At 44.7% G+C, this 21,671-nt stretch overlaps 1 protein-coding gene across 1 annotated transcript in view; it reads right to left on the reverse strand.

Moving 5' to 3' along the window:
- The window catches only part of LOC125437765 (cytochrome P450 2C3-like), a 158,989-nt gene that overhangs the window by 4,847 nt on the left and 132,471 nt on the right, over positions 1-21,671 (reverse strand). Inside the window, exons 4-6 of the mRNA XM_048505712.1 lie at positions 8,307-8,467; positions 4,785-4,961; positions 2,376-2,517 (exon numbers count right to left, since the gene is read on the reverse strand). Of these exons, the coding sequence (XP_048361669.1) occupies positions 2,376-2,517; positions 4,785-4,961; positions 8,307-8,467 (480 nt within the window). The remainder of the gene's footprint in view (positions 1-2,375; positions 2,518-4,784; positions 4,962-8,306; positions 8,468-21,671) is intronic.

The raw sequence follows: 21,671 nt of genomic DNA on the forward strand, positions 1-21,671 counted from the left end.
TGAGCTCCCAAAGGCACCTGGTGGGCCACTGCGAGTAGCAGAATGCTGGACTAGATGGACTCTGGTCTGATCCAGCAGGCTAGTTCTTATGTTCTTATGTTCTTACTTTTGGGGCTGAAAACATGCCCAGGATTGGAGCCTGCATTGCAAATGTCCTGAGGCAACCTCAGTGAATGTTGACAGGGAGAATTCCTTCAGCAGCCCACAAAATGTTGGGTGCAAGCAGAGAGTGAAACTGACCAGAGAGCAAAAGGGTTGGGTGAGAAAAATTCTGCGCACCCAGGTATGGGATGTCTTACAGGTGCCATAAGAAAAAAAAGGTGCACTTTGAAGAGTTTTTTTAAAAGAAAAGACGCCTTGAGTTTAAATAATTTATTTATTTATTTATTTATTAGGTTTATAGACCGCCCTCCCCCGGAGGGCTCAGGGCGGTGAACAATATAAAGAGCACAATCAATTAAAATACAATGTAAATATGAATAAGGATGGCTCTGATAAAAATAAACCTTACTCTATTAAAATGCAGCATTAATACTTTAGTTCCGGATGGCGCCTACTATCATTCCCACAGAAGCCCCAGAGTGGGGGTTTCTAGGTCTTCATAAAGAAGAGCAAGAAGGGAGGGAGGGAGGGAGGGGCCCCCTATCAACGGGTAGTCTCCCCAAAGGCCCGGTGGAACAGCTCAGTCTTGCAGGCCCTGTGGAACTCAGCGAGGTCCCGCAGGGCCCAGACAGCTGGAGGTAGAGCATTCCACCAGGCTGGGGCCAGAGCTGTAAAGGCTCTGGCCCGGGTGGAGGCCAGCCGTATCATGGAGGGGCCAGGGATCACCAGTAAATTGGCCTCTGCCGAACGCAGAGACCGATTCGGGACATATGGTGGTCAAGGACCGAATAATGCGGTGTCTAGACGACCTCTTGGGTAAAAATAATAAGGTGTCTAGACGACCTCTTGGGTAAAAATCTGTCCAGAATTCATTCCCAAGATGCCTTTTTTAAGGTCCTCAGGACACCTTGTTTGTGCTGTGTGGAACAGACCAGTGATGGTCACAAGCACATAAAGCTTTGAAAGAGGGTTAGATTTATGGAGGAGGTATCCAGTGGCTACTGTCCCATTTGTCCTGCTGTCTGGTGTGATTGGTTGACTTCTGTGTAAAAAATATGCCAGACTAGATGGATCCTTGGTCTGATACAGCATGGCCTACTTATATTTTTATATTCATAGGGCAGGGCCCTCTATCAAGGGCTAGGCCATCGACACAGAAGTGTTAGGTTTCGATATTTTCAGGATTAACCAAAAATTAACCAAAAGGAAAAGATTTCGTTCCCTAAAAAAGGGTTGATGATGTCACGGTCTACTATAAGAGGCAGAGAATTTTGAGTGCGACAGGAAGTTAATAAAAATAGGGGAGGGAGTGGACAGTAGGCTGGGAGGCCACCCTCCAGGTGGGATTTGAGATTTTCCATAATTCCAGCTCATCTGCAGACTGCAGACATCAGTTTTCCCAGAGAAAATTGAGACTTTGGTGGTGTAAGGTTTTATCTGTTGCCGGCAGGGGAGACTGGCCTTGAGTGGAGCTCCTTGCCCTCGCCGGGCGCGCTGCCCAGTGTGAAACATACTTTTGTTATCTACTTGCTTAACCTTGCTTTCCGTCTGTGTGAAACCATCTCGCAGTTCTTCGGGTGGGAATGGCTAAATGTTTATCTTAGTTTGTTGGCGGGAACTGGGAGCCCGTAAAAGTGGCTACTCGTGAGGGGGGGCTCCAGATCCCGCATTGTCTGTAGTCGATCAAGAATGTCAGCTCAATAAAGAACTATTATAGTTACTTTTGGTCTGGACCTTGCTGATTCGTTACAGATGGGTGGACTCTGTGGCATTGTATACCCCCCAGGCTCCATCTCCAAATCTTCAAGGAGTTTCCCAGCCTGAATCCTGCAACTCTACCTCTCGCATCTCCCACCAGTGGCTGAGGGGGGTGGGACCTGGCGACTCTGCTGGGCAGTGAGAAACCAGTCTGCTCAACAGTAAATTTTTCTGGTCTCAAGCCTGTTTTATGGACAGTTTTTATGGTGTTTTTGTCGAATTGCTGGGTTTTTTAAAATGACTTCTAGTTTTTATTGTTGTATGGTTTTTATTGTGAGTCTACTTGAGCAGAACTCTGAATAGGAAACATAGAAATATTCTTAAAAATCTATTAAGACATTATAGAAACCATAATCACCTTTTCTACAGGGAAAATGCCAAGTCACTAATTCTCCCACCAATTCTTTGCAGACCTCAGTTTGTGCTGATATATTTATCATCCCAAAGTTATGAACTCTTCAACCAACTGGTAAGAATAGAATGACTCTTGTTTACATCAAATAATTCTTATTCACCTTGGATATCTGGATGAGTTGTGATAAGAAGCAATGCCCATTGCAGAGTTTTGGCTGTTGTGTCAGTCCCAGCAGATAAGAAGTCAGAAATACACTGGACCAGGTTTTCATTGTCGTATGTTGAAGTGGGGTCATTCTTGGTCTGTTGTTGACAACCAAGGGGAAAAAAAGAGATGTGTTTTACAACGATTTTTTGCTTTGATTCCCAAATATGCTATCCAAAGACTCATAAAATGTTTCTAGAAAGAGAGAAGGAATGTAATGGGATGGACTCCACAACCTGAACAATGGAAGAATTATCAACTGATTTTTCATCCATGGATATAAGGTTATATAAAAAGTTCAGGAGCAACATCCGACAGTACAGGCTCCTAGGGAAGTTAAAATACCCAACAGGGAAAATAGCAGATATTTACTGTGTCCTGTTTTGTAAAGAGAGTTGAATTGTTTGACTTTAGAAAAAAATGTAAGTTTCTTAAACTATTAATTGTGCATTCCCCTTAACTATTGTTGTGGGCCTGATCAGAATTGTTCAGAGATGGAAAATGTTTGTTCCTGCCTTTTAAATTCTTGTATATTAGCGAGGTGGAGTTTTGCATTCCCATTTTGATTGGAAGTATGGGATTGGAGGGTGTGTGTAATTCTAAATTGTCCACTATTGGGTACAAAGGAGGGTGTGTGTGTTTATAGTATTACATGCTGTACAGTGTGAAAAGTGTATAAAGTGCATACATTCCAGCATCCTTCTTCCCTGTGATTTAGTCTGGCTATGGTTGCCAACTTTCTGGTGGCAGATGGAGACCACCAGCTATTACAGTTGATCTCCAGATGACCCAGATTCGTTCTCCTGGAGAAGCTGGTTATATATAGAACAGTGGTTCTCAACCTGTGGGTTGGGACCCCTTTGGGGGTCCAACGACCCTTTCACAGGGGTCGCCTAAGACTCTCTGCATCAATGTTCTCCATCTGTAAAATGGATAAATGTTAGGGTTGGGGGTCCCCACAACATGAGGGTCATGGCATTAGGAAGGTTGAGAACCACTGATATAGCGGGTAGATTCTTTGGCATCATATCCTGCTGAGATCCCTCCCACCCTCAGACCCAACTCAATCAAGATCAATTCCCAAAAACTTCCAGGTATTCCCCAACTCAGAGCTGGTAGCCCTAATTCCAGCATAATGACACGTTTTCTATATTTCTGATTTCAGTTCTGATTGATAGTATGCCATAGTGGCATCAGGGGAAACTAATCCGCTTTTTTGGGGTGCTAACAACACACACACACACACACACACACACACACACACACACACACACACAAACACACAAACACACAAACACACAAACACACAAACACACAAACACACAAACACACAAACACACACACACATATAATTTAACAATAAAGTATGAAGGAGGATATAATCCAGACAAAATGACCATGGAATAGATACTATCTCACTACTTAACTTAATTGTGCCAAGCTTGAGCTAGCAGCCACAATGGAGGAGGAAAGCTTTCTTTGCATCCTCATGGCTCTCTTGTAGGGTTTCATAAACGTCCTATATGAGCATATTGTCTCTTCGTCATGGACTCGCCGTCACACTAGCTCAAGCCATCTCAGTTCCCGTTTCATCCTCCTCAGCTCCTCAGTATACCAAGAAGCCTATTGGGTATGGGGATGGAGAGGATGTCTTGGGGCAACCCTCTCGATTGCTTCAGAGAGCCTGGTATCCAAGCTCTCTATCAGCTCGCCAACAGAGGTACCAGCTCACCAACAGAGGTACCAGCAACCCTCTCAATTGCTTCAGAGAGCCTGGTATCCAAGCTCTCTATCAGCTCACCAACAGAGGTACCAGCTCACCAACAGAGGTACCAGCAACCCTCTCGATTGCTTCAGAGAGCCTGGTATCCAAGCTCTCTATCAGCTCACCAACAGAGGTACCAGCAACCCTCTCAATTGCTTCAGAGAGCCTGGTATCCAAGCTCTCTATCAGCTCGCCAACAGAGGTACCAGTGGGAATGGCATCCCTGCAGGATATTCTGGAATCCCTCAGGATCCATAAGCCACCGTGAGTGGGCCAAATTTGATGTAAGCAGGGTAAATAAAGAGAGGTAAGAGATAGGCAATCTCTCCCCCCCCTGCAAAAGTAACACCTTTTGATGGAAAAAATGATGCAACACAATATGTACACAAGAAAACGTGTTTTCTCCAGGCATTAAATTTACACCCTTTGCAGCAATTGCTGTTGAGTCTGTGTAACTCTTTCCGTGCTATATAAGTTGAGAGAATGGCTTTAACATTAATTTTCCACCATTCAGAAGCTTAATTAAAAAGTATGGGCTATGTACACAAAGGCACACATTTCTCTTCAAGTTAGCTCAGTTACAGTACAGTGGATACTTACTTTCTCTATTTGAAATAGATAGTAATCGATGAAATCTTGTGGCTCTTCCATTGGTGGTTCCACCCTGTGTTTTTCTATCTCCTTCTTTGCATGTGAAAGCAAGACATCTACATAGGCAAATGACTTCTTGTACGGCCATGGAATTTGTTTCATGAGCCATGGGAATATTTCATACATCTACAGAAGGTGGGAAAAAGCAAGAAAAAAGGTTAAGCAGCCTCCTCAAATTAACAGAAAAAGGAGTGTGTGTATTGGAGCAAGCTTAATTAAACCAAAGAATACCTACTACACCCAAAGTACTGGCTTGTGAAGCAGGAACAGGAGACAGGAAATTGTATATACACAAACTCACATATCTGCTAACTAGCTGGAAAGCACTATAAATGTCCCTGCAGGGAAAAAGTCAGAATGCAATAATTAGCAGTGGGTCATCAAGGCATTAGAAATATCAGGATGCAGCCATTGATATGCTGATGACACCCGGCTCATTCTTACGATGGAGGGCTGGATGACCTCAGCCCCTGAGTTTCCCCACCACTGTCTGGAAGCCATGGCAGGTTGGTTGAGAATGAGCAAACTGAAGTTGAATCCTGTGAAGATGGAGGTTCTGTGGCTTGGTTGGGGAGAGAGACCGGTCAATTTCTGGCTGCCAACCCTGGACGGTGCAGTTGTCCAACTATCTGCATCAGTCAAGAGTCTGGGCGTGACTTTGGACTCCAGCTTATCGCTGGAGGACCAGGTCACCCGGGCAGTCCAGACTGCATTCTTCCATCTTAGACAGGTGTGTCAGCTGGCTCCATAGTCCATATCTCTCTATGCAATGGTCACTTCAAGAATTGACTAGTATAACTCACTCTATGCCCATGGTGGCGAACCTTTGGCACTCCAGATGTTATTGGCCATGCTGGCAAGGGCTGATGGGAATTGTAGTCCATAACATCTGGAGTGCCAAAGGTTCGCCACCACTGCTCTATGCTGACCTACTTTTTTCTTTCATCAAGAAATTAAAGCTTGTTCAGAACACGGCCACAAGGCTGCTTACTAGAGCAGCCAGTCAAGAGCACAGAACACCAGTCCTTAAAGAACTGTACTGGCTGCCGGTCGAGTTCCAGGTCATTTTCAAAGTATTGTGAGATCTGTGCCTTTAAGAGGGACAGAGTAAAGAGAACCAGGAAACTGAGGCCTGTTGAGGTTAGTCACAGGGAGGACTGGGCTGCCTCCTCACAATGCGAGGAAACCCCACATCAGTCTCACCTGGCAGCTAAAGTCCCAAGGTAAGTGTTCCATGAGTAATGGGCAAATATGGCAGGGATTTTCTGGATTACTCCCATTTCTCTGTGGGCAGCTTCTTCAGCACAGCATAGATTTTATGAACTTGCCCAGAATGGACTCAACATGTCAAACCATAGGCTTGATATATTTAAAAATATATAAATATGATATAATCCATTTTAAAATTACATAAATAGGTATAAATACATGGATATATTTAAATATATTTATAAATACAGTGATAAACACAATGTAGTGTATTACCTGTTACAGTAAAAAGTTGAAAATCACATAAAATTTAATTTATCACATTCTACAGCTCATATATTGAAAATACTCGCATAAAATGTAGCTTGTAGAAAAATTCCCAACAACTGAGCTAAGTGCAAACTGGTGTCTTCTCGTAAATTACATGATAGTGACATAGTGGTTCTAACCTTTAAGGCCTTGTGCGGTCTTGGACCTGTGTACTTTAGGGACCACATCTCCCCATATTGCCCAAGCAGGCCCCTCCGCTCCTTGGAGGGAAATCTTCTGGTAGTCCCTTGCCTAAAAACCATCCGGTTGACCTCGACAAGGGCCAGGACCTTTTCAGTTCTGGCTAGGCTGACCAGACGTCCCGCTTTTGGTGGGACAGTCCCGCCTTAAAACAATTTGTCCCACGTCCCGCGGGTTTTTACAAGTGTCCCGATTTTTGGAAGGCTGCCGCAGTGCCTTCTGGGGTGCAGAAGGGCAGTCGCGGCAGCCCCTCGTATGCTTGGCGTGGCTGCGGGCGCCCACCGCGAGCCTTCACCAGGAGTGCTCCCGATTTTGCCGCCTACCTGTCACAGGGCGGAAAACGGGAGCACCCCAGAAGGCCGTGCATTCCTGTGGCTGCGCGCGGCCACACGCCTACCTACCCGTCCCAGTTTACAAAGGTGACCATCTGGTCACCTTAGTTCTGGCCCCCACCTGGTGGAAGATGCTCCCGTCTGAGGTTAGGGCCCGGCAGGACCTAAGTGGCTTTCACAGGGCCTGCAAGATGGAGCTGTTCTGCTGGGCTTTTTTGTAGGCCAGCCTGTTTTTTTTAACCATTGGTTTCATTTGCTTGTCATCTGTTTTGACTTCCCGGGAGGGGGGGATAGTGAAAGTCGCCATCTCTTTTAAATTTTTATACTGTTTTAAATTATTTATTACAATTGTTTCTGTTTTATTGTAATAGTTTTTATTGTTGTTGTCACCCTGAGCCTTTTGGGGGTAGGGCAGGGTATAGATCTAACAAACAAACAAACAAACAAACAAACATTTATGTTTTACATACAATGCTCTTTCACATCATACTATAATGGCTAAGGAGTTGAGTCCTTAGGACTCATGTTGAGTCCTTTCTGTTTCTTATTCTTTTATTAATTAAATTGAGCACTTTTCATCACAGGGTAGATGGTTTTTTCACAAACCAGTAGCTTGAGCATAGTAGATATTCTCTGGTTTAATTAAGCAGCCTCCTCAACATCATGGTTGCGATCACACTCTAGGACGATGCGATCACGCTCTAGGGCAAGCCCAATAACTCACAGCGAAAGAGAGATTGTTCCTTGGCCTAGATCTGCATGGCAAGGAGATGTGTAAATGGCATCCTAACATGTTCTCCTTAGTTTGTTACCATAACCAGCTACAGGAGGCAGGCCGGTTTGTGTGGGGGATTCGCGGGAATACATTGCTTAATTCTCACTTGGAGGATGAGGACCTCCTTGATTGATAGGTGATTTCTCTCATCAGAAGAAGAGGCAGGGACAAATCAGTTTCCTTCGACCATTGGTGGGAAATACTCTCCTCCGCCATTGCTTGATATTTGGAAACTTGGCTTTGCAGTAACCGCTGCTTCAACAAAACTAATAAATAGATGTATTTGGGGACTCGGGTGATCTTTAATGCACCTACTGCTGCTGAGGTAGGCGGTCACAACTGTCAGGTGTGGAGCAGCACTTGGGTTCTCCTTTGTTGACTCCCAGGGTATCGCCTTACCCTCATCCTCGAGTTGTAGCTTGCTCCCACCATTATTATCCCAACCATTTACTGCCTCATCTCTGGAGACAGACCCTGAAGATGCCAGTCTGAGGCTAGACCATACTGACCTTTAGGGACCAATGACCTGACGGAACAAAAGGCATTTTCACGTACAAGCTCTTTCTCCCAGCACTGCTTTATCATCCGTGCAGTGAGATGCCCTAAACTCTTCCCAAGATAATAGAAAAACAAAAGACTACTCACTAAGTGAAAGAGGGTACCTCCAAATTCTGCATTATATTGAATAGCTTCAGTCAGCTTGCAGAATTTTTCATCATCAGAAGAATACCGATCTCCAAAAACTAAAGCACATGCCACATGGGTGGTTGAATTAACGATGGGTAATGAAGGGTCAATTGGCTGCCCTGAAAACCAAGGTATATGCACAACATTAACGACAGTTTTACCCCTTTTTAATGCAGAAAATCAGATTGCTTAGTCTGAAAGCTGCTGGACATGAGTTGGCCTCTCTTGATTTTCCCCTTCCTACTTTGATGTTAATAAAGTTTCAGTCCAATTGCATGCTGATGAAATGGTCCTATTATCAATAAATCAAGACAGATGAGACAGAGGCAAGCTAAATTGGAGGCTTTCTGTAAGAGGGAGAAATTTAGCATTAATTACTCCGAAAAGGGGAGTGGATCATGGAAAACCATCTAAGAAATATGAATGGGCTATTGAGGGACATCTAAGTAAACAGTGGGTATGTTCTAAATACCTTGGGGTACATTTTGATGAACGAGTTAGTTTGAGAATTCTTTACGGTTTCACAAATTATCCTGCAGATTGTGAGGGTTTTTTTTTCAATTTGAAAGGAGGTCAACTAGGAGATCCTGTGCTTGCATTTGCACAGCTTTGTTAATGGATCTGAGACTTGAGGTATCTGTAACCATAAGGAGATGTGTGCATCTGTCTGCCCATCCATCTATCTGGGGAAGGCATAACTCTTCAGAAAATAAATCTAGGAGACTCAGCAAAGGCCACGGGATAATTGTGGGAGTGAATGGAGGGGATCACAAACCAGACTATCTTCAGAAGCCCCCTACCCCATGCTAACTGTGATGGAAACTACAGTTTTCAGTTTGTGGCAGGTATAACACATCAGAATACAAAGCTATAAATTTTAAATTTGCCATCAGATTCAAGATGATCATGGAAATTGCAGTAGAAAAAATTAAGTGCATCAATAACCTGGTCCAGATTACTTTTCCAAAAATATCTCCACTATTTGCAAAGGAAGTTGACACTCTTCTAAGTGTCAAAGGTGCCAACTGATTAACCCATCAATGCAGATCAGATTTTCAGGTCACTTAGGAAGTAATCCTAATTAGGTTTAGATGGATGTACACCCCATTATATTTATGTCATATGTCATTGAGTCGATTCTGACAGATGGCGACTATGAATCAATGGCCCCTTCCGCACAAGCAAAATAATGCATTTTCAAACCACTTTCACAACTGTTTGATTCCGCACAGCTTCAAAGAGCATTGAAAGCAGTTTGAAAGTGCATTATTCTGCATGTGCGGAATGAGCCAATGTCTTCTAAAATGTCCTATTGTTAACAGCCTTGCTCAGGTCTTGCAAAATGGAGTTTGTCGCTTCCTTCAGAGAGCCTACTGCATCTTATAGCCTTGAAAAGAACTAATCTGCAGAGCCGGGTTTGATTCCCCACCCCCACTCCTCCACATGAAGCCTTGAGCCAATCTCAGCTCTCTGACCTCTCCCAGCTGGATAGGGGAAAGAAATGGCAAGTCACCTCTGAAGTCTCTTGCCTTGAAGAACCCACCAGGGATCACCATAAGTTAGATGAGACTTGACTGGGGAAAGTGTCCTTCGAACGGCAGCCTTATGGTACTCAAAATGCATCAAAGGGTTGCATTTCTGTGTGTTGTTGATGGTTTTCTGGGCTGTGTGGCCATGGACTGGTTGGTTTGGCTCCCAACATTTCCCCCTCATCTATGACTGGCACCCAGAGGCGTAGCTGGGCCAGAGTGTGCCTGGTGCGTGTGTTTTCCACCCTCTTGCGGTGCCCCCTGTGGCACCCCCCCGAAAACCCACACCAGCCAATGGCACATCTGTTATGGGGAGCTTCAAGGAAGAAGTGCTAGCATATTTGTGAGTGTATTCGGTGGAGATGACACATAGGCCAGCTTTTGAATGGTGTCAGCAGTGCTACCTTAGTAGACTGTGATTGATCATTTAGACTTGCAGCAACCAGTGAAAAAGTTAAGCCTTCTCGTGGCTTAAGGGAATAGTCAATGGAAAACCTCCCAAACAGAATTCCATATTGCAGCAAAACAGTCCTGAAATACCATAAAAAGTAACAGTTTAAAGCACCCTGAAAATGCAGAATTAAATTATTTTACAGTCACAAGAAATCATATATGATGCGGCTGGCCTCCACGCGGGCCAGGGCCTTTACGGCACTGGACCTGGCCTGGTGGAACACCCTTGCTCCAGCTGTCCGGGCCCTGCGGGACCTGGGTGAGTTCCGCAGGGCCTGTAAGACCGTGTTGTTCCACCGGGCCTTTGGAGTGTCCAGCTGCTAATATGGTGCCCCCTCACTGCTCTGTGCCTGGGGCAGTTACATCAGGAGTCCCCTCATGTGAGGGAGCTCCCTCATATGGGGAGCCCCACTGGCAACCCCTCGAGTGGAGATGAGGTTTTAAATTCAGCCATGTTGAGCGCCTTCTCATTTTATTTGTATTATGTATTATGGTTACTTGCCTTTGTTTTATGAGTTTTTAAGCTTATTTTATGGGATGGAGCCTATGTAATGATATATTTGTATGATTGCTCCTGTTGTTCACTCGCCCGGAGCCCCCCGAGGATCAAGTGATTTATATATAAATTGAAAAAAAATAAAATAAATAAATAAATAAAAAATATATCGGGAGACGAAGTCCTTGGAAAAGATTTCTCTGCAGAGTTAGGAACCCTGCCAGCCCTCATCTCTAGTCAAACATAATTCCTTTGTGCACTTGCAAAAAATCTCAACCAACTGTTGGGCCTCTGCTCTGTATTTGACATGTGTCAGAACTTTTCTTCCCCAGCTTCCTGCATGAGTCACTCATCCCAAACTTCCGTTGCTGCTTCCAGAGTGGCGGACCCATTTGTAAAACACAATACCTGAAGCCATCGAAACTCAAAGAGACATTATCACTTGTAGTAGTTCATGTGAATAACGATTTCAGTTGTCAGCCTAGAAACTGTGAAACTGAATGTACTTCACGTCTAAACGTTCAAGAGCTCTAGTAAACATTGCTGTGCCGATGAAGAATCACTATTTGACTCCATAGTACCAACTGGGCCGTGGCACATATTTCGGAATCTGGACGCATCAACAGAGCAGAGGAGGCTTGAGGGTCTCTCCCCTGCTGCAACTTTCCAACACTGGGGTTCAGAGAATTGCTGCCCCTGTAAATGTTGGCTCCCTTCAGTCATGGTGGCTAGTACCCACTGTTGAACTTTATGATGCCCTAGGCCAGTGGTGGCAAACCTATGGCACTCCAGATGTTCATGAACTACAATTCCCACCAGCCCCTGCCAGCATGGCCACTTGGCAGGGGCTGATGGGAATTGTAGTCCATGAACATCTGGTGTGCCATAGGTTCGCCACCACGGCCCTAGGCCCAGAATTCAACACCTGTGAAGGTCAACAACAGGTATAAACAACTTCAAAAGAGGATTAGATAGCTTCTTAGGGGGATAACTCTATCAATGGCTACTAGTCATGGTAATTAAAGGAACCTCCACTTTCAGAGATGGTCATAAGAACATAAGAACAAGCCAGCTGGATCAGACCAGAGTCCATCTAGTCCAGCTCTCTGCTACTCGCAGTGGCCCACCAGGTGCCTTTGGGAGCTCATATGCAGGAGGTGAAAGCAATGGCCTTCTGCGGCTGTTGCTCCCAATCACCTGGTCTGTTAAGGCATTTGCAATCTCAGATCAAAGAGGATCAAGATTGGTAGCCATAAACCTCTGAAGTCTGGTCATAATAATTAAAGGAACCTCCACTTTCAGAGATGGTCAACCTCTAAAGTCCAGTGCCAGGAGGAAACATCAGGGGAAGGCCTCAGCCTCTGTGGTCTGTTGTTAGCCCTGTAGAGGACCTGTTTGGCCCTTGTGTGAGATAGCATTGCTGAGGGACCGCTGTTCTGGTCCAGCAGGGCTATTCTGATGTTCCTAAGTTAAAATGCCCTCTTTACTCAGCAGAGCTGCAGACATGCAACAGAAAAGAGGTTCTTGTTCATCCTCCCTTGAACCCTCCCTCCACACAAGTTCTGTGACTTCCAGACTGATCTCACAGGGCTCAAAAAATCTCTGGTGAATGCAGTCGAACTACACCTTCCACATACTGAGTAAATGGGGAGGATGCCTGCTGGATAGAGAAATCTGAACTGGGCGAAACTTTCAAGGTTTTCTTTTTTTTGAAATATACTTTTCTTTAATGTTCCTTTATTATTACTCTGGGATTGAAACAAGTCCAATGCTTTTATAAGAACTTACCCTTTCCTTTCGTTATAACTTCGAAGAAAGGGGTCAGTGGTCTCCCACCAAATATTTCCGAATGCTTTATTAGTGCTTCTTTTATAGATTCAAATCCAGACAGAATGATAACAGGCGGAGTTCCTCCCCATATAGTGAAAACATTTCCATGTTTCTTTGCCAACTGCAGTTTGGGTAGAATTAGATGAATGTTACATTCTTTCTCTCCCCCACCCCAATTAACATGGGATTCACTGCTCTGCCCCTCTGCTGACCTACATGACAGCTTGCTCCAACATGGAGGTTTTGCTTCATACCTCCCACTGCAAAACACCCCTGCAGTGTTTTTTATTTGGGCTTCAGCACAACATAGTCATGTTGTGGGAAGAGAAAAGATCTCTCAATGTTCCCAGGACACGTACACCCTGAGCCCTTCGGGGATAGGGCGGTATACTAAATTTAATAACTAATAATAATAATAATAATAATAATAATAATAATAATAATAATAATAATAATAATAATAATAATAATAATAATAATAATAATAATAATAAGCCTTTATTTGGCATAACAATAATCATAACACAATAAAAAACCTGAGATAAAAGGTATACAAATACAAAGGTTTAAGATAAAAGGTATACAAATACAAAGGTTTAAGATAAAATATAAATTATTGATTGTGCATCACCTCCAGTAAAAATTGTGCAACCAATTCACAAGTTTCATTCTAAGAATTGTCCAGAAGAAAAAGGGAAGTCCTACATTGATTCTTCCATTCTCACTAGGTATCCTAGAAAGAATGTTGGAATATTTTGATCTGATATTAGCAGATTTAGGGCAGCAAAGCAGTTGATGTGCCAATGTTTCAATCTGTTGTTCACCACAAGAGCATACCCTTTCGCTCATTTCCAAGTTGTTAAATCTACCACGCAATAAAGCGGAGGGGAAAACATTGAAGCGAGCTAGTGTGAGGGCTAATAATAATAATAATAATAATAATAATAATAATAATAATAATAATAATAATAATAATAATAAGGTGAACAAACAAATCTTGATGAAAGTGATAACGGAGAGTGTCAAATTACTGCCATAATAGATGACTATTTAAAAGGACAAAGGGTGTGTTTTTTGAGGGGGGTGTAGACTGCAAATGCAGAGTGTGTCAGGAATATCTTCCGTAAAGGAAGGTAATATCAGTCGGTGCATCCTGCTGCAACGTGCTGTATAAGCAAACGAGGAATTGTAACTTCTCATATTCTATGTTGTGGAGTCATCCGTTTTGAAGTGGTGAATTCTTCGTGAATATGTCAATGCACAATGGGATGAACACAGTTGCTTAAGCACATTCAGGCAAGTACAGCGTCAAGAGCCCAAAGGGTTGAACTGGAACTCCATGGAATCGGCTGGTGAGAACACAAGAACGCTCTCATGTTCTTGTGAGGAGTTCTGGGGAGTTTTGCTCAGAGAGAGGTCTGAGTGGACAGAGAACTTTGTGGAGGGGTTCTAGTTAGTCAGAGCAGGTGGCATAACCAGAGTGCTCCATTCTCTGGCAATGTCCAGAAAACTCTGTGGAAGAAGGACTAACAGGGCAGAGCGAGCAGATCTGTACTTTGTCCGTGGTTCAAACCAAGAGCACACGAAAGCTGACCCAGGTGCAATTTTGGAATCCTTACTTTCCATTCTGGAAAATAAGTATGATACTTACCGGAGTGGGAATCCAGGAAGAAAAAAAGAGGGTGGGGGCAGGAATGGATTTTTATTTTCCGTACAAAGGTCAGAAAATTAGAGAAATATTCAGCTCAGGAAAATCAACCTGTGACCAAGACAAGATTGTTTTTTGGGAGAGTGTGTGAAGTAACATCAGATTAAGAAAGGTCTGAGGAAAATCCTCATAGGAAAAGAAGCACTACTGTTTCTTTTGTTTTGAAACAGCTATGAAACATCCTACTGGGAAGCCCGAATTGTAACCACCAAAAGAGAGTGGCCGAACTCAAGTAAACAGATAACTTGTGTCAAACGCAACAGAAAGCGGCAGCCTGCATTGAACTATGAACCCACTTGCTGACATACCTGATTTCAGTTAACTTGTAAATATTTTGACCTTGCCAACATCTTATAGTATTCCTGCAAATAAAAACTTCTTGTGTTTGGTTGATTCTGCACAGCAAATGTCTAACAGGTTGCAATTGTGACAAAGGAACCCGTTTTCCTGTTTTCTTGTTCACACGTGTTCCATGCAAGCGGTGACTGGAGCCCATGGAAACAGTCTGGGTTGCTTTTGTGCCTTTGCACAGACACACTTTTTTTTTTAATATCCAGCAAAGCATGCATAGCTACGGAAGCATGTAGAGATGAACTGCCCCCCCCCGCTCTGCCGATCAACTGGCTGCACCTGAGTAGCTATGCGGATGGCACCTGCAATTTTTTCTTTAAAAGGAAAAGGGGTCTCCCTGGAACTTCAAGGCAATGCAGGTGGATTCTCCCTGCCCTGCATGGCAAGGTGGAAGGGAGGGAAATGAAGTACTTCCTACCAGGCTGTTTGCTCAGCAGTGGCTCCAATGCAGGATTCAAAAAAGTTGCTAGTTTAGCGATTTTCAGAAAACCCAGGTTGGGGGAAACAAACTGGGTGGGACCAGTGCAAAGTCCCCCCCCCCAACAGATTGTATGCCATTCTACACTTGTCTTTTTTGGCCTGTGCAGAGTCGACCTTTGTTTAACTTTTTGAAAGCCCCCAAAGGCTCTTCCACCTTTATTCATTTTGGGATTTCTGACAGGAAAATAAAAGGATTTGGGGAATTTTATATTCATAATATAATCCCCTGACTCAGCTGAGCAATTTATCGTTCTCTTATTAAGTTCGCTCATTTTTGTAAGGCGGGAAATAAATACCCATTTACACTGCCCCGGTGCCCCAAACAAAGGGCTGGCTGCTCCGTGAGCCCTCACAGTGGCAGTTAGAATTTTGGCGGGAAAACTCTGGCGGGCGTGACAGAGGAGGGGGGTTTCCGCACTTGCCCCTCAGATGCTTCCAACCTGTTTTATTTGCCAGGGCCCGTGTTAAATGAAAATCATGAAATTAGCGACTTTCCCCCCTTTAACCCAGGTGACAAACACTTCCTGCTTGCCTGTGTGAACTATGGCAAGCAGGATTGTTAGGATTTGCAAGTGTCTGTCACAATCCTGATAACAAGGGGTTAACTGTGTGCATGTTAATTAGCTAGTGAGGTCCGTGTCTTGCTATCTGTTCATTGATTAGTCATTGGGCAGTTAATCCGACATTGCTTAGGTGAGGCAGAGCACGTCGGTCAGAGGTTATAAAGTTAACTACTTTTCTTTGTCTCACACAGACTCACACACACAGACACTGAGCACAATGCTCACTCACTGTTCTTTTTCCTTGTACCTGTAAGATGGATTCACCTTAAGACGTGAATGCCTAGGCCACATGTGGGCTCACATATGCCTAAGTTCTGCAACTAAGTTTGTACTAGAATAGTAAGGGTTTGTTATGTTTATTCCATGTATACCCTACCCTGATTTAGTTAAGTAAAGTTTCTTTTTATAATCACAGCAAAAGTCTCCTGGCCTTTCCTCTCACTCTGCTTATTACCCAAATAGGGAAACAATTCCCCAACAAGGTTGCATTCAATCCTCATCTTCCTCCATCCACCGTTATGGTGGATTCCTTGGGCAACTGAGATTAGAGTGGATGCTCTAATAGGTAGCCACCATGCCATGCAAGTAAGTGGATGGGGGGGGGGGACTGTCTGGTGGAGGTGAATTCTTGGGTTGGGGAATTCTTGCGGGGGAATTTTTGGGTTGGGGAATTCTTGTGGGTGGGTTCTAGAGTGGGGGAATTCTTGGCTGCAAGGTTCTGTGTAAAATGTGCTGCCTTCTGCCCCAAGATCCCAGCGATCCCAGCTGGCCCCTGCACCTGCCGTGCAAACGGCAACAAAGGCAACTGAAATGGGTTCCAAGAACCTGTGTTGCCTGTGTGGAATCAGCTATGGTAGAACAGTAGATAAGCATAAGCGTAAGCATAAGCATTTTTATTGTCATTGTGCACGCACAACGAAATTTACAGCAGCATTCCTCGATGCACACAATTTCAGACTCATACATCATCCTCACTTCTCCCTTCCTCCACCCATCCCTACACAGCCCCAAATACATCAATATGAAGCAGCAGAGTTTAGCATAGCCACAGCTCTAGAGTAGAAGCTGTCTCTAAGCCTCTTTGTCCTAGTTTTGATAGACCTGTATCGTCTGCCAGATGGTAACAGTTTAAAAAGAGAGTGTGCTGGATGAGACGGGTCCCTCAGAATATTTTGGGCTTTATTTAGGCTTCAGGAATTATAGATTTCTTCCAAGGAGGGAAGAGGGCAGCCGATAATCCTTTGTGCAGTAGTGATCACCCTTTGGAGCGCCTTCCTATTCGCCACTGTGCAACTGGAGAACCATACACAGATGCAGTAGGTTAGGACACTCTCTACAGCACAGCGGTAAAAGGACACCAGAAGTTTTCCATCTAGTTGTTGCTTCCTTAAAAGTCTCAGAAAGTACAGTCTTTGCTGGGCTTTCTTAACCACCGCGGTAGTCTGTACGCCCCAGGTCAAGTCCTCTTTAATCATAACGCCCAGAAATTTAAAACTAGCCACCCGCTCCACTTGATCTCCATTTATAGTCAAGGGCTGAATTTCTGAGCTATTCCTTCTATAGTCCACTATGAGCTCCTTTGTCTTGTTAGTGTTAAGAACCAGGTTATTTTCCCTGCACCATGAGAGCAGTCAGTCCACTTCATTCCGATAGGCAGACCCATCCCCTCTAGAGATGAGCCCCACCACCGTTGTGTCATCAGCAAATTTGATAGTGGTGTTACTATGATAGACAGGAGTACAGTCATATGTATAAAGGGTGAACAGTAAAGGACTCAACACACAGCCCTGTGGCGTTCCCATATTTAGAGTAAGAACTGAGGAAACCCGATTTCCCAGTCTAACCCTCTGGGAACGTCCAGACAAGAAGTCCCTAATCCACAAACAGATTGAATGTGAGAGTCCAAGATCCACGAGTTTCATCACCAGTCTTTGTGGCGAGATTGTATTAAATGCGGAACTAAAGTCCGCAAAGAGCATTCGCACATAATTCCCCTGATGTTCCAGATGCGTCAAAGCAGTGTGGAGGCTAATGGCAATGGCGTCCTCCCTAGATCTATTAGTCCGATATGTGAACTGATGTGTATCAAATGTATCTGGAAGGCAAGAACTAATATGCCTATGGACCAGTTTTTCAAAACACTTCATGATGATGGGGGTGAGTGCCACTGGTCTATAATCCTGAAGATTGTCAGCAGGAAATCTCTTTGGTAGTGGAACAATGGTGGAAGCTTTCAAACAAGATGGGATGGTGGACTGGGATAAAGATCGATGTGCTTTTAAAAAAGAATAACGGTTGGGACACAAAAAGTATGGAGATTTAAAGGAAACAGAATAAAAGCATACATGCTAAGGGAGAACAACTATAAAACTATAAAAGTGGGCATGGACATAATAAGCAATAAAACTGGTAGTTTGAAGTATAGCCATCAAATCAAATTACTGAGCCAAGTTTATTGTGCAGATCAATGCGGCGTGCTTCAAGTTCTGCTATACAGAACTTGGCCTCATTTATGATATGTTAGGATTGGTATCTGCGAGCAGAATGTAAATATAAAATTGTTCAGTGTGACCTGGGAATCTATGGTCGATTCCCCACTTCAAAAAATACGGAGATACGCACCGATTTGGTTTGCTGCGGGGCCTTTTGTGCACGGTTTCACGGTCCCCACCACAGCTTCTGCCCCAGCCACGCAGCAGCCACGCAGGACTACTCACAAACGTGCGATCCGCTCATGGGCTGTCCTGATTGGCTGCTGCGTTGTGCTGGGGTGGGAATTTTTTTATTTTCAAAAGAATGAATGTACGTCTCCATGAATGACATCTGGGCTTGCTCCATCTGCACACACTCGCTTCTTTTCTGGGGGCGGAGGGGAAAGGGAGCTCCCTTCCATGTGCCCGGTGGATATCGAGGCCCTGAAGCCAGGGGAGAACGAGGAGGAGACAGAGGCAGAAGAAAGGGAAGAGGGGGCTTTGAGTCGGAGCCCCTCTTGCCTCCCTCCCTAAGCCCAAAGGCGGAGCAGCAGCAGCAGCAGCCTCGCAGTCCCACAGCAGGTGCAAAGAGGTGGAAACGCACTGCTCTGCCTCTCATGGGTCAGCTGCAGTGGTTTGAGGGGGCACAAAAAGACAATTTCCAAAAAGGGACCAAAAATCCTCCATTTGATCGAAAGAAGGAGCAAGAAACTTATTGTGCAGGGAAGGGAAGAGAACCAACCCCCCCCCCCCACACACACAAGAGGGAGCCAATGGAGCAGTTCCTGAAGCCGAGGGAAGGGACGCTGGTTGCAAACGCCCAGCTTCCCCTCCTTCCCTTCACCTATTTCCTTCAACTGGGGCTATATTCTACCCCCTTCTCTCTCTCCCCGCCTTCCCTCCTCACATAATCAAAAAGAGCCCGGACTTCCCCACTGCTCCGCACTTGGTGCGGAGGTTTCCCAAAAGGTGCTCTTCCAACCAGGATCCTAAATGACGCACGCTGAGGGGGTGGGAGAGTGGCAGAATCGGGGTGGCTGCATTGTCGCCACTGGGGTAGTGGGGAATGCTGCAGGACCCCGGGCTATTTCCCGTGAATAGCCCACATCAAATGGTGAGTGGGGAAACGACCTATACCAAAAAGGAGAAGAAGAAGAGTTTGAATTTATACTGCGCCTGTCTCTCCTGTAAGGAGACTCAAAAGGGCTTATGAACTAAACTAGCCAAATTTAACATGACTGATGAAAATAACACCTTTGCTGGGGTATGTGTCCCAGGGAGGGCAAATCTGCCAGAACAGTCATGTGCTGCTTCCACTGGCAGATTAACCCCCCCCCCCACCATTGGGCTCAGAGGGTACTTTTGCACATGCAGAATAATCCACTTTCAATCCACTTCCAATGCACTTTGCAGCTGGATTTTACTGTGTGAAATAGCAAAATCCACTTGCAAACAATTGTTAAAGTGCATTGGTAGTGGATTGAAATTGCATTATTCTGCATGTGCGAAAGTGCCTAAGTTTTCCGACCCATATCTGATTGAATGGATTCAATGAGTCTTTTTCATTTTTTTTTCATTCCCTTATAAATAAATCCACTAATTTATTGTCGAAGGCTTTCCCGGCCAGAATCACTGGGGCGCTGTGTGGTTTCCGGGCTGTATGGCCGTGTTCTAGCAGCATTCTCTCCTGACGTTTCGCCTGCATCTGTGGCTGGCATCCTCTGAAGATGCAGGCGAAACGTCAGGAGAGAATGCTATAGAAATCATACGCCTTCGAGAGAAGCTCTACCAGCTCTGTCACAAATCCACTAATTGTTTGCTCATGGCCTTTTTGAACAGATTTACTTAGGGAAGAAAGTACCTCAGGGAGAAGACTAGGATGCATTCTCAATCCACGGCTCAGCAATTCTAATATCGAAGGCCCAGGAGGGTGCTTCTTGTTCGCGTTGAACAGTTTCCAAAAGTGTAGAATCAGGAGGCACAACAGCACAACTGCCAATATTGCCCGTATCCACATAATTCTCCTTCCTGGGCTTGGTATTCTTCTAAGATATCCTCGGTATCCTAATTTTCCTTCCTCGTCTTCGGATCCTTCTGAGGCTTCTGAACGATTAAATGCTTTAAATCTGAGGGCCTGTTTTTTCACAAGAGGCGTGGTTCCCTTTGCCCCACCCTTTCATATTGTTGACTTATCAAAGGTGGACACGCAGCAAGCCTTCTGGCAGCATATCTCAGCAGTATAGAAATGTGGCCCTCATGGCACATCATTATTACATGACTAATGCCAGTCTGCAATACTGAGGTAACAAAAGAAACTGCCTGGATTGCTTTGTTAGAAAATCTAGCTGTGTCTACTAATAGGAGACAGAGTTTAATTTTTTAATTTTCTTTGTTTATACCTCACTTTTCACCACGACAGTGATCCAAAGTTGCTTACCTTATATACTCGCCTGTAAGGCTACTTTTTCAGCACATTTTTTGTGCTGGAAAAATCCCCCCTCGACTTATACGCGAGTGAACGGGTGGCGAGCGGGTGGGGGGAACGGGTAGTGAGCGAAAAAAGGCTGGGAGCCGAGGGTGTTTTTCTGCACCTGCTCTCTGCTATGTGGACACAAAGGCAGCTCCCAGGTAAGCCTTGGGCTGTTGCTTCGCTGCACTACAGGTGACCAGTAGCTTCATTCACAGTGAATATTCACCCAGTGTTTTTTGGAAAGCAGGTGGGACTTCTGTCCAGCTGAGCTTGCAGACCTGCAAAATAGACTTGCTTTGGGGCAGCGGCTGCCATCACCACGCAAGCATCTTCACTGTGTAATGATAAGTTATCCGTGTTGAAGGACAACCTTTAGGGATTTTTTAAAAGGGGGATCTTGTTGAGCATCTTCCCTATGAAACTCTGAAGAGATACTGTCTGTGAGAGTTATACATTCCACTTCAGAACTTTTAAAGTTACTGTTGATACCAGGACTTTTAAAGATATTGTTGATACCAGAACTTTTAAAGTTATTGTTGATATACGCCAGTGAACGGGTGGCGAGCGGGTGGGGGGAATGGGTGGCGAGTGAAAACAGGCTGGGAGCTGAGGGTGTTTTTCTGCACCTGCTCCCTGCTATGTGGACACAAAGGCAGCACCCAGGTAAAATTTGGGCTGTTGCTTCGCTGCACTACGGGTGGCCAGTAGCTTCATTCACAGTGAATATTCAGGGAATAGGTGTGAATATTAAATATTAAATTTATATGTTACAGATTTTTTGTTCAGGCCAGGAAGCTTCATGAATGCTAGGGAGCCACACTCATTGGGAAATCCGCACCGTTGGAACCCATGGTAGCAGAAATCCCCCCCACGCACAGGGTGCCCTGAGGTGCAGCCACTGCCAGCACCTTTCCCAGCCCCCACCCAGTGTTTTTGGAAAGCAGGTGGGACTTCTGGTTAGCTGAGCTTGCA

The sequence above is a fragment of the Sphaerodactylus townsendi genome, linkage group LG08, assembly GCF_021028975.2.
Source record: "Sphaerodactylus townsendi isolate TG3544 linkage group LG08, MPM_Stown_v2.3, whole genome shotgun sequence".
Classification (NCBI taxonomy): domain Eukaryota; kingdom Metazoa; phylum Chordata; class Lepidosauria; order Squamata; family Sphaerodactylidae; genus Sphaerodactylus; species Sphaerodactylus townsendi.